Source organism: Oreochromis niloticus, linkage group LG3 (assembly GCF_001858045.2).
Source record: "Oreochromis niloticus isolate F11D_XX linkage group LG3, O_niloticus_UMD_NMBU, whole genome shotgun sequence".
Lineage (NCBI taxonomy): Eukaryota > Metazoa > Chordata > Actinopteri > Cichliformes > Cichlidae > Oreochromis > Oreochromis niloticus.
In genome coordinates this window covers 82,469,707-82,482,898 of record NC_031967.2, presented here as the reverse complement: position 1 = coordinate 82,482,898, position 13,192 = coordinate 82,469,707, and the positions used below count along the sequence as shown (strand labels likewise).

At 40.5% G+C, this 13,192-nt stretch overlaps 2 protein-coding genes across 6 annotated transcripts in view; both read left to right on the top strand.

Moving 5' to 3' along the window:
* The window catches only part of LOC100710971 (RLA class II histocompatibility antigen, DP alpha-1 chain), an 89,378-nt gene that overhangs the window by 38,836 nt on the left and 37,350 nt on the right, over positions 1 to 13,192 (top strand). The window lies entirely within an intron of this gene.
* Positions 8,223 to 13,192, top strand: part of LOC100710440 (putative C-type lectin domain family 20 member A) — a 31,719-nt gene continuing 26,749 nt past the window's right edge. Inside the window, exons 1-4 of one of the 5 annotated variants that reach the window (XM_019357260.2) lie at positions 8,223 to 8,641; positions 9,082 to 9,211; positions 12,250 to 12,571; positions 12,770 to 12,958. In XM_019357260.2, the coding sequence (XP_019212805.2) occupies positions 8,591 to 8,641; positions 9,082 to 9,211; positions 12,250 to 12,571; positions 12,770 to 12,958 (692 nt within the window). In that variant the 5' untranslated portion in view covers positions 8,223 to 8,590. Of the gene's footprint in view, positions 8,642 to 8,696; positions 9,212 to 12,249; positions 12,622 to 12,769; positions 13,114 to 13,192 lie in introns of those variants that run through there. The other 4 variants (XR_002061591.2, XM_025905432.1, XM_025905433.1 and 1 more) reach the window with 4 other exon arrangements.

The following is a 13,192-nucleotide window of genomic DNA, read 5'->3' as shown; positions in this document are numbered from 1 at the left end:
TTGGCTCATTTATTGGCTTCATTTCCTCCTTTAATCCTTTTGCCACTACCAATAAAACTAGCCTTTAATTGGCACGTACAGTTCTGACACATCTGTTGTGTTTTTTGTATTATTTATTACAAATAAAAATAATTCTCTCTACAATTATAAAATATTATCTGATTGGTGTTTTGTCATATTATCACAGGAACATATGGATAGGTTGTATACCTATATATTAATGTTTCCTGTTAGTTCCTTCTTTTAAGTGTCCATTTTCTTCAATTTTATATTTAGTTTTATAACAGACAGTTGCATATATGTTTTAGTATGTTCAAGTATACTAAGACTGACACCTGCTGATACCAGGTGTCAATCTCAAATGACACCTGGTATCAGCAGTGTGCCTTTCAGTGGAGAATTTCTAGTTCTAATAGATGGAGATGTTTTGGTTGGAAGAGTCTCTGTAGGTTTTTTATTACACCTGCACAAAGTAAACATTATTCTAATTACTCCAGCTGCTGGAGAAACTGAGGGGCCCCAGGAATAAAACACTTCCACTTGTTTTGGTCCTGTCCATTGATAAACACTTTTTGGGCTTCGTTTCACTCTGAATTACAGACTATTCTCAGTATACAACTTCCCTTTAATTGGGATGAACTTTTGTTTGGATATTTATACTCCGTAAATGTGGATAAAGTGACCAAGCTGTTATATGGCATTTTGAGTCTGGCTGCCCGAAAGACTATCACTAAGAAATGGTTAAGTGCAAAAATTCTCTCACTAAATGATTGGCACGAGACTGTCAATGGGTTGTTTAAAGTGGAAAAAATTACCTTCTCTGAAAGATTTCAATATGGCACATTTATTGAGATTTGGGATAAATTGTGAAGGCGACCTGAATTTGTCTGAGCCTCTTTAATCCTGTATCTCTTATTTTTGAATTGCTATATATATATATATGCGTTTTCTAGATGGTACACCCGTTTGTTTACCTTTGTTCAAGCAAGTTGTGTCTTGTTTTATTTTATGTTCCATATTAAAAAAAATTTATATTTTTGTTTTTGGTAAATTCTAAATAATAATATAAAAAAGGAAGCCTTGATAATCCTTCAGTCAGCAACTGTATATCTATCTCTAATAACTATTTATTGAACAAATTTTGATCTAAAAAAAAAAAAGAAAAGAAAGAAATGATCAGCGATTGGACTGTTAACTGCGGCAGGTTGTAGTCATGGTCCCTGAATTAAGCTGGAGAACAAGATGAGCACAAATACTAGCAAAAGCAAACAACATGGCAGATTTTTTTACTTAATACAAGATATTTTAGCTTGAAATAAGTGAAAAAAAAATCTGCCAATGAAACAAGTGAAAATTGTCTAGTTTTTTTCTAGTTTTAAGATTTACTGTCTTGAAACAAGTTCCTTTAGCTTACTGAAATGTTGCCCTTTAGCTGATTCTGTCTTATATTAAGTGTAATGAGATAATTTTGACTAGAAATAAGACAAATACTCTTGGTAAGATTTTGAGTTTTTGCAGTGAAGCACCTAGGTGTTCCTGTGACTACAGTTGCACATGTCATTCAGAAATTTAAGATCCATGGGACTGTAGCCAACGTCCCTGGACGTGGCCGCAGGAGGAAAATTGATGACAGATCAAAGAGACGGATAATCCGAATGGTAACAAATGGTAACAGAAAGACTTCTAAAGAGATCCAAGCTGAACTTCATGCTCAAGGAACATCAGTGTCAGATCGCACCATCAGACTGTCTCAGAGTGAACAAACTGATCACAGCTCGTCTCTGACACTTCAAACTATACAAGTATGGAGGACCACAAGAGCCACGCAAAAAAAAAAAAACATAGGTATACGGCTTGTATCACTCAAGAATGTGAGTTTGATTGATGACCTTTTGACCTTATCGGAAGTACTTTAGAAGTGAGATGCATGACGAATTGCATCCAGTGGGGAAAACAATTATGTTTGTCCAGAGAAGGAGGGAAGGGGTCGTACCTGTTAAATTCAATTGACTTTTTTAAGCAGAGTTGTTAGATGCTGTGCTCATGAGGACAATGTTTTTTAACTTGCAGCACAACACAAAGCTGCCATATTGGATCAACGATCAAAACAATTAATTGAGCAAATCTAAGTCAAAATGTAATATCCTCATATGATGACACATCACACATGACCCAGCATTGTTCTAAGAATGCAAACTTTCTTATTGGAAGTTTCCACAGCTGCCAGAAAGGGACAGATTTCTGGCTGGTCTTAATGAGTGATCGTTGCTCTCTTGTTCTCTCTGGGATTGCTGCACAGAGGCTCTAACACCCATGATAAGCGCTGAGGTGTGTGTCCTTAGTATGTGGTATGAGTCCAAATCGTCATCAAACAGCCCTACAGACACAAAAACGTGAAAATATAAACAACCAGACTATCAGCAGTGATTTAAGTACTTTAAGACCTCTGTGAAAATCATTTACAGTATATATCACAGAATTTAAGGCCTTTATAATCACAGAGCATACAGAGAAAAGTACTAAACTGAATCAATTTCAGCTTTCGTTTCTCATGCTGTATATTGTATTAATAATTAAATTTCATTATCTGTATCTTTACCACACATTTGCCACACAGGTGTAGATACTGTAGGTTCAGTGAATGCTTACATTGCACTGATTAGAATATACTGGACATTCAAAGCTAAGATTCAGCGCACTGTGTTAGAGGCTGGGATTAGATGACTTCATCATATATACAACCTTTGATCATCATTTATGTCCAGTTGAGAATGAATCTGTGCACTGTGCAGTACAGAATTGTTTATTTCGATGCGCGTGGCTCTTATGGTCCTCCATACTTTAGTGACAAAAAGCTCCTTTAAGGTTATTTTTATCTTTGGCTCAGTCTAATTCTGCAGTGAGTAATGCTTGAATACTGTGGAGAGCGGTTTGCTTGTAAGTGTGCTTTCTCACTACAATAACTGACAATAACCGGTTTTACTTACATACCTCACTCTCGCCATCACGTTTTGAGTACTAGCAAGCGCAGGGATGCGCGTGCCCTTTGTGCAGTCTAGAGAACAAGTCTTAAAGTCAAAACAAGTCTTAAGTCTTGTTTTCAACCCAACCAATTGGGTACATTGAGACTGTTGTGACCACTGTCGCTCCTTTGATTCTGAGCTGTAAAGACACACACAACTCGAGACAGAATACTTCACTTCCAATCTCCCTTTATTTACCCATGCGCATGGGGAGATGTGCAGCGTGAAGCTTCTTGCAGATCTGAAGGGCGCTCCTCCAGTCTGTTACATTTATACTCACAATACATTGCAGAGGTGTTTTTTTCTGTTCCCAAACTGATCTCCCTGTTGGAGCTCAGTCTGGGGGGAGTTATTTTTTTCTCCTTATCTTTCCTCGTGTTGTGCTTTTCCATGTATACCTCTCTGACCTGTCTTCCCCATGTGATGTTTTTGTGTAATGTATGTATGGTTGGAGGGTAAGATGGCGCCGCCATTGCGTGCAATAGGTCGGCAGCCTTAACATGAAATTTCCCCTTGTGGGACTAATAAAGGTATATCAAACATTTAAACACTTTGACCTGACTCCCCGCATGTGACTATGTTCATTTAATGCATACACCCTATCCCATGACTGCTGGTATGTATAGCTGTCTTGTCTCTTTACCTACATACATCCTGACTCCTTCTGCTATTCTAACAAATGGAAAATGTCAAATTGCCCTATTTTCCTCCTCCTTGTTTCCTGCTTAAGGCCAGGGCAGAGAGCTGTCACCCTCTAGACATATATGGACACATCCCTGATGTCTCCCTTCCTAATTTGTCAACCTCTACAGTTTCATATGATTCATAGTTTCACATGATCTTACCCCCAGCTCAAACTACTCACCTTCTGCTGCATTTCAACAATAGAGGCCTATCTTTTTATCATACCCTATATATTTATCCACAAGACCCAATATTTGATCAAAGCTACCCAACATGACCCAACAGAATTAGTCAAGCTGTGGTGTTAATTGAAGAACCCAGCAGCAAATCACCTACCCAACTCCCGAGTCATGACTTTTGAACCAATATTTGGTCAGACTAACTTATGAACCAACAGCTTTTACCCAGAAGTTAAGCTATGAAACTAATCCAGCATTTTTAGTGTGTGTATAAATATAGTCTATAACTTATTTTCTTTAGCCAACATAATTAAACATTTCAGAACAATTCATGAAAAATTAGGTTTTTACTTTTGTTCATGACACTGCAGATTTCTGACACTTTTTGTAAATTTAAGCAAAAATTGGATTATTATAAACTGTGTGAAACATGGTTAACTCTCTGAGGTCCAAAATATAACTGGCCATTTTTTACTACTTTTCAGTTGCCCCAGGGTGGCTGTGGCTACAATGTAGCTTGCCAGCACCAGTGTGTGAATGGGTGGATGACTGAATGTGTAAAGCACTTTGAGGCCCTTAGGGACTAGTGAAGCGCTATACAAATACAGGCCATTTATCTTATATATCTATCTTATATTTCACCTTTAAACATATTTTTCCTTACCTTGTTTGGCATCATTCTTTTTGCTAAACCTCATGTCTGAATATACAGTTACTTTTCTCCATTGACATAATGTAGTATCACAACTGATTAGAAATCACACAAAAACATACAACACAGCATTTTTTTGTACAACCATTTAAAAATATTACTATAACTAAAATGAGAGAACAATCAGTCGTCACAATAAGATGCCCCATAAATGATTTGTGCCAGTAAAATAAATAGTTTGTCTGCTACAACAGAGAGGAGAACACCACAGGGATAAACCTGCAGGCCTGATGGCAGGAGGTGTATCACTGACACACAAAACACAACAATGAATATATAACACACTATACACTCCAAGCTAAACATCAGAATTTTCTCACATTTCAATATTCTATCTCTCTCTCTCTCTCACTGCCATTACTCCCAAAACTTTCTCGTCTTTCTAAACAACCAAATCACACATGTTGCCTTATTCTTTTTGTTTGTTTGTTTTTTTGGTCGACATGGTACATTTATCACCAATAAGAAAGAGGTGGCTGTTTTTCTTTCTTTATGTTTTTCACATTTTCCTTGGAAATTTGTAAGTCTTAGTTCAAACTATATGATCAAAGACATTCTTTTGTTTCTGCTGTCCTCCACAGCCTGTTGAACCGTGGGGGAGGCTTTAGTGTTTTATTATAGGGACACATCCTATGTGAAGGTTCTGTTGTCTTGTTTTGTAAGCTTCCTGCCTTTATGATCCTTTTGTGGGCAGGTCACACAAACACACACAGTCTCGCACATGCATACACACACACCTGCTTACACGTGCAGACACATACACACATAGTGGCTTATCTTTTAGAACTATAGGGGGTTTACAATGGGTGGTGCTTGTGTGTACTGTAACTGTTTTCAATAAAATGCGGCAAGCGGAGGCCGGGGTCGGAGTCAGTTTGCGGTTGGATTCAGAGTGCTTTTCTGAGGCACCCACCGGGGCTTCCTTGCTCAAGTAAAATCGATCGATTACTGTTTGTCTTGCTTCCTTGTCGTTAACGAGAATACGTTTCTAAACCAACTGTGGCCTGTCATTAAAATGTAAAAACTGGTGTATACTCTCATTGAAATATGTCAATAAAAGCTCATCTCTGCTTTCAGGGAGAATATATAACAGCAAGAGGTTTCAGCTTTGACTCTGTTTGAGCTCTACTTTCTTCTACTTTTAACAGAAAATGTCAACTACTGTATTAAGTGACGTCATCCTCATTCTAACCTGTTACTCACACACTGCACCGCCGTAAAGAAAATATTTATACTGTAAAAATAGAAAACATGTCATTAATTATTTACAGGTGATCTCTTTCTTTTTAATGTTCATGACAGATGAGTTTTCCCTTTTTTTATTCCCACTGAAGCTTCTGTTGTGAATATCTAATAAACAACAGGAGTCCTGCAGGTTCACTGCGACCTAAACTCCAGACTCAGTGAACATCACTTCACTGTTACAGGATACAATGTCCACAGCAGCAGGAAGTTTCTCCTGGGTTCAGAGGTCGCTCATCAGAGGATGCCTCAAAGGTGTGTGTGAAATGGACTGTTGCGATTGGTCTAACCTGTGAAAATGTGATAAATGTTCACTTCTTATAGTGAAGGAAACTTAAACTTTTTCATTTAAAAATATATTTTAAGTTAGTTTAATCCTTCCAGCTTTGCTGAACAGTGTGTGGAACAAACCTGATGACAGGAAGTCAAAGAAAACTTAAACATCAACCAGACGAAGCTGACTGAGTCCAAGGAAAACTGTAACCCTGTGTGCTTATTACAGTAAACACAACAGTTTTTCTTCTCTGTGTTTGACTTTATAAAGTTTATTGTGATCAACACGAATGTTAACAGAGGAAGGATTTTACTGACTGATCATTACAGTCACAGCTTTCTGTGTGTGTGAGGATTTCTTCAGAGCACATGATGATCACAGTTATTAACAGTCTGGTTTAACTAGTCTGTCCCCTCACTGTTTCACAGAACAGCATCATCAAATGCTTCAGATGTTTCACAGTTTCACGAAGCTTCGCTCTAGAATTGAAGTAGTGTCCCTTCGCAGGTTTCTGTCAAAAGTCTGTTTGGGTTCAGTGCTCCGTTTATTTTTCTGCAACAAAGTCAAACACAGACGAGTGTCAAAGGGCACACTCTGAAACTGTGTCAGAGCAGCAGAGAGTGGGTGGGTGAGAGTGGGCAGATTGTAGTGACTAAACTGTTTTAGGTACTGCAGCTGATTTTCTGACAGGAAGAAGGAGATGAGGCCTGAGCTCTTCAACCCTAATAATAGATGACAACCTGGTGATGAGTGATGATGGAGGGTGGGCTTGCTGCTGCATCACTACACATAAAAAGTCTTTGACATGTTTATTAAGATTACGTCAGTGTTTTTTTTAAAGTTATGTTTTTAATGTTGGGCATATCATAGGCATTTCTTATGGGAGTGCCTACGTGCTTATCTAAACTCTCATTCCCACCTTGACTCTTGGTCTTCTTCACCTTCTTCTCTTTGGAGCTTAGATGTCTGCGACAAAAAAAAAAATTACAAACCGAGATTAAGAATAACCCAATTATTTTATACTCTTCTATAGACTCTCAGTAGCAGCACACTGAGCTCTATTTATAAATGGGAGAGAGATCTTAATATTCATTGTACTGAAGACGAGTGGAAAGCAGTCATTAACATAGCTAGATCCATTTTTACTTGCAACCGCTTGCAAGAGACTGTAAGTGTTTGAAACGAACTCAGGCGCAGACCAGAAATCTTTGGCAAAATAGAGTGTGTTTATTTACAGTGAAACACAAGGTAGAAATACATATAGTGTGGCAGGGAGAGGGATCCGGTGCTCCGGGGGAAACAGGGATTAATGTTATACAAGCTCCTCTCCTCAGCAGATTCCAAAAACACACAGGCTCGCTCGGGTCCAGGGCAGATCTATACACACACACAGAGAAAGTCCAATGGCTCAACAATCCAGAGAGAGAGCAAAAAAACCCCAAACAAAACATGTTGCTTATCACAGAGTCAGACAGCGAGGCACGGGGACCATGACAGAAACCCAATACAAAATCCTACACTGCCTATACATCGCCTAATGTTTTACATAAGATCACACCTCATGTTTGGCAAAGGGATCCCGGATATTTTCTTCTTGGCCTACCCTCAAAAGAATTAACATTAAATTACTTGCAGCACAAACTATGTATTAAACTATTGCTGTCAGCTAGGAAATGTATTCTCATGTAACTTTATGGTAAATGAGGATCTGCTTCTCCATGTTTGGTCCTCTTTGCTTTTTTATTTGCCAAATGATTTGTCCCAACTGTTGAGGGGGAGGTTGTTGCTTTTAAGATGTCGGGTAAATAGGAAGTGAGCGTAAAGGACAACAGTTCACTCTTGTAGTTTTTTTTCTAAATCTGTGGGTAAATGGATGAAAATATATTTTTCTTTTTTTTCTCCTTGTTTTGTTTCTTTTTCTTCTTTCTGTTTCTTTCTTCTTTTCTTTTTTCCCCATATGTGTTTTTGCAAAGGTATGTAATGACTTTAATGTGACTTTTATGTGATTTCCTTTTGGGGGGGGGGGTTTCTCTTGTTTGTCTGCTTTGTTATGTTTTTATGCTTTTCCTGATGATGAATAAAAACTGTTAAAAGGGGAAAAAAAGGATTACGTCAGCATCAGAGTGATCCAGTGCAGTTCAGTACAGGCAGCGTTATGTTTATATCCTCAAAAATCAACAGACTCATATTCATGTTTGTGTCACAGAGTGGTGACCTGTCCATGTGTACCTCTGCTGTCACAGCCCTCCCCTGCTCTCACACCAACAAACAAATAAGGAAGTCATATTTAGATATTAGAAGGTAACTTCCTCGTTCTGCCTGTTGGACAGTCCACTGTTTGAAGTTTCTGTCCTTTTTCCAGAGCTTAATGTAAACAAGTCCTTTCATAACTCATATCTACACTGTGTCTTTGTGTCAGTGGGGAAGTCTGTATCTTAAAATTCAAATACTGAGTACAGAGTGTGTGTTAGTCCAGATGGTTATTTACTGCAGAGCTGTCTGCATGAACAGCAGAGAAGAACCAGATGTAAGTTTCAAACCTGCAGGCTCATTTCATGTCTGTGTACAGAGGTGCTGTGTGGACCACATTTGAAACATTGCTTTTTCTTCATGGACAATTTTAAACAGATGATCATTAATTAATAGTAATCATATATTTATTATAGCAGTGTGTGATAAGCTAGATATCTATGTTTAATATAAAGTGCTGACGTGCATGTCATGGTCTGAGTGAACAGCTGGAAATTTCCATCAGTGCCTGAGCATCCTTGGCTCCGCCTGTGGGCAGGACTACCTCAGCTTCACGCATCTGGAGCTAACTGGGGCAATCAGGCCAGAGGGGATTTAAGCTCTGCGCTGTTATCTCCTCCCTGCCAGTTCGTCAGCTACCTGATGTTGTCAACTGGCTCTCACGTTCATATTTCTGCTCTCACTGAGATTGACTTACCTTGTTTCTTGTGCTTCAAGACTTTTTTCCAGTGCCGACTGCCACTCCACCACTTGGATCTCAGTTCGTATCCACTCACTGGAAAATATCTCCAAACCTCACCTGCCTGCCCTCCTGCTCGCTCACCACTTTGGATCCAACGGACCCCAGGTCAGCCGTTTCACCTTTTTCAAACCCTAAAGAATTACATCACCTCCTCCTCAATACTGCACCTCCACCTCCTGCAAGTAAGCTGGAAAGACTGTTATACTCACCCTCTCTGGCAATCCACTTGAACACAGCTCTAACTCTGCCCTCCTCTCTCCCCAGTATGACCATTACTTACCTGCCCAAGATCCAGTTGGGTTACGCTTTTGCCACTCTGATTGTTTCACGGCCACGTTTCCACGCCACAGTTTGCAAAATCCCGGTGTATTCACCTTTGTCACATATATTGTTCATTCAGCAATAAATTGTGTTAAAACACTCCCTTGCATCTGCTCTGGGTGTCTGCGCTTGGGTTCTGTTAAAGTTGCCGGCCTCGCTGGCAGTGTGGTGTCCATCAAACACTGAAGAGCTGCTGGATTCATTGTTTCCTCCAAATGAAAGAAAAGTCATTTTCATGTGACAGAGCGACGATGCAGTGGAGTCTGTTTCTGCTTCTTCTGATGGGCAGTGTTGGGAAGGTTACTTTTAAAATGTATTCCACTACAGAATACATGCCCCAAAATGTATTCTGTAACGTGTTACGTTACTTAATGACAGTAACGTATTCTGAATACTTAATATATTATCATGCTTTTTACAACTACGTGAATGTACTGTTGCTGTGTGATTTATTACTGTTACTGAAGGTCCGCGGCTCCGAACCGTAGTAAAGGGACCCCTGGCTAATACGGTGGGTTCCGTGTCGGGCTGGTAGCTGAAAATTGCTTTACTTTGTTGTCTGGGTCAACTTTGGTTGCGAGAGACAGAGAGAGGCATTGAAAGGCTGCTCCAACGGAACTTATTGTTTCGGAGGAAAACACGAACACAGTGTACAGTCGAGTCTTAATAGCGTACTTACAACTGGGCTCGTCAGGCACTCTTCTTGGCTGCAGTGGTTATTATTATATTTACATGCTTCCAGCTCCCGTTTCTGCTCGGTGACAGTTCGGACTTTTCCTTTCTCTCCCTCCCTCGCTCACAGACACATAACGGGTATGGTAGTCCATTCTCCCTGCAGCACGGACTACACTGCCCATGAGGCTACATTCTTTAGACCTATACCTGTAGCATTCTGCCTGTTAGCTTAGCACAACAACAACAAAACGGCGCTCTCTCACCCAGGAAACACACAGTCAGTAGCTGTGTCCAAATTCATGGGCTGCATCCTCCTGAGGCCGCATTTGTAGGCCGATTACGTCACAGTGACGCGCCGAAGGCTGTTCAAATTCGTAGACTCCTCCGAATGCAGCCGACAAATGCGTCCTCCTTTTCCCCAAATTTGAAGGATGGGTCGGGTGTGTCCTTCGTGGCCCACTATATCCCAGAATTCATAGCGCGGCCCAGCCAAACTCTAGTTTCCGGCAATGGCGGCCGCTACTAAGTTTTAAAATTACTCGTATTAATCTTTCTGGGTCATAAAATAAACTTTTAACATATTTTCAGGTGAGAATGTGGGTGTGTAAACTTCAAATATCTGCTTTGTTTATCAAGATATCGCATATTTGCAAAAAAAACGTTTTCGGAGACGTCTGTTACCCACCAGCTTGATAGCTAGCCGAGAGCTCGAGGGTCACTAGAGCCACAGAGAACGGCACAACTCCCGGCACATCATTTTCAGATCACCGCGGACTTTCGCTACTCAAGTTAAACGTAATATATAAGTCACTTAGACAACCTAAAAATCTTATTGTTGGGCTTTTTTCAGTGTTTTATTTGTTCGTGAGTAAATCGGTTTGGCTGAGATTAAAGTGATTAGATTAGATAAAATAAAACTTTATTAATCCATCGGGGTGGGTTCCTCTTTGGTTTTCACACAGCTGAATAAACGTCAAACAGAAAACTGATTAAACAGAAGTATGAGATGTTCAAGAACTTACGTCAGTGTCCTGTTATATTTTAGATAGCAAGGAGCAGACGGCCGAGTTTATTAATTATGGTTACTGGTTCGAGCCCCGGCTCGGACAGTCTCGGTCGCTGTGTCCTTGGGCAAGACACTTCACCCGTTGCCTACTGGTGGTGGTCAGAGGGCCCGGTGGCGCCAGTGTCTGGCAGCCTCACCTCTGTCAGTGCGCCCCAGGGTGGCTGTGGCTACAACGTAGCTTGCCATCACCAGTGTGTGAATGTGTGTGTGAATGGGTGGATGTCTGGATATGTAAAGCGCTTTGGGGTCCTTAGGGACTAGTAAAGCGCTATATAAATACACGCCATTTACCATTTACCATTAAACTCCACCGAGACTGCGGTGACGCTAATCTGAAGGCTAGACCGTCCAATTTCACAGCCGTTTACTTCCAGCCTACCTGACCTCCTGAGGACCTGGCCCTCGCGGTCTACGTGGGTCGGGTCCTCAGGAGGATGCAGCCCATGAATTTGGACACAGCTACAGAGAGAGAGAGAGTGAGAGAGAGTGAGTCGCCCTGTAACCATGGCAACTGTAACGCTGCCGCCTGGAGCAACAGAACATAGCTGTCAAACAAATGGTAAATGGTAAATGGCCTGTATTTATATAGCGCTTTACTAGTCCCTAAAGACCCCAAAGCGCTTTACATATCCAGTCATCCACCCATTCACGCACACATTCACACACTGAACTAAACAAAACAAACAAAAAAACAAAATCCAAACAGTCCTGACCCACCACAATATGAAACAGGAAAGTACCGCAGTGTAATCCATTTATTTCAACAAAGTAACTGTATTCTAAATTCCACCTTTTTAAACGGTAACTGTAACGGAATACAGTTACTCATATTTTGTATTTTAAATACGTAACGGCGGTACATGTATTCCGTTACTCCCCAACACTGCTGATGAGTGAGTGATCATTTTACCAGGGCTCCTGATTGTTTCCACCTAAAATCCTTTAGTTTGATCAGGACTCATTAAACAAATGAACTCTTACTGAGAAAATCAAGGATTCACCTGCAAACTGGACAGTTTGATGGGAACATGAGTTTCCTGCTTGTATCAGCAGATATTCAACAGTATTTCTTCTGTTTTAGGTCAGTGTGTCTTCATCACATGTCAGCTGTATGAGTACCACTTTATTAAAGAACAGATGAGCTGGGATGAAGCACGGGCATACTGCAGAGAGAAATACACAGACCTGGCCAAAGTGTTTGACCTGACAGACATGAGAAGACTTCAAGACTCTGCACAGAGTCAAACAGCCTGGATTGGACTGTACAACATCACAGGAGGAGACAACAGGAGGTGGCACTGGTCTCTGCCGGGGGAGGAATACACTGAAAATAAGACCTGCTGGGGAGCTGGAGAGCCAAATGATCAACCATATCCTGAGGACTGTGTGAGGACAGTAGACAAGTGGGTAGATGTTCCATGTACTAACACTCATCAGTTCATCTGCTATGACGGTGAGAATATGTGGACAGTAATATGATGAAACAATATTTAATAATGTTATAATCTATTTTATAATCTGTTTTACATTGTGTGTTCCTGAAAGAAACAGTTTGAAGAATGAGACAAATTGAAGATATTTTTGTGTTTCTGACTCAACAGAAACAATAAAAAAAACAAAACCTTTCATTTGATTGAGACGTCTGTGACCTGGACTCAGGCTCAGAGCTACTGCAGACAGCATCACACCGACCTGGCCAGTGGACTCGATCAGATATACAGTGAAGAGTTTAAGAAGCTGCAGAACTCTACAGCCTTGTGGATCGGCCTGTTCAGAGACAGCTGGAGGTGGTCAGATGGGAGTAACTTCTCTTTCAGATACTGGGACATGGACTCATTTAATGATGGACTAAACAAGAGGACATGTGCCACGACTCTGTTAGAGAGATCAGGAAGATGGAGCTCTGCTGGATGTGACCAAAGAAAGCCTTTCTTCTGCTATGATGGTGAGTTTACACAGATTTATCTCAGCTGTTTGTCCAATAGATGAGCTGCTGGAATCACTGAGAGGATTTAGGTCAGTAT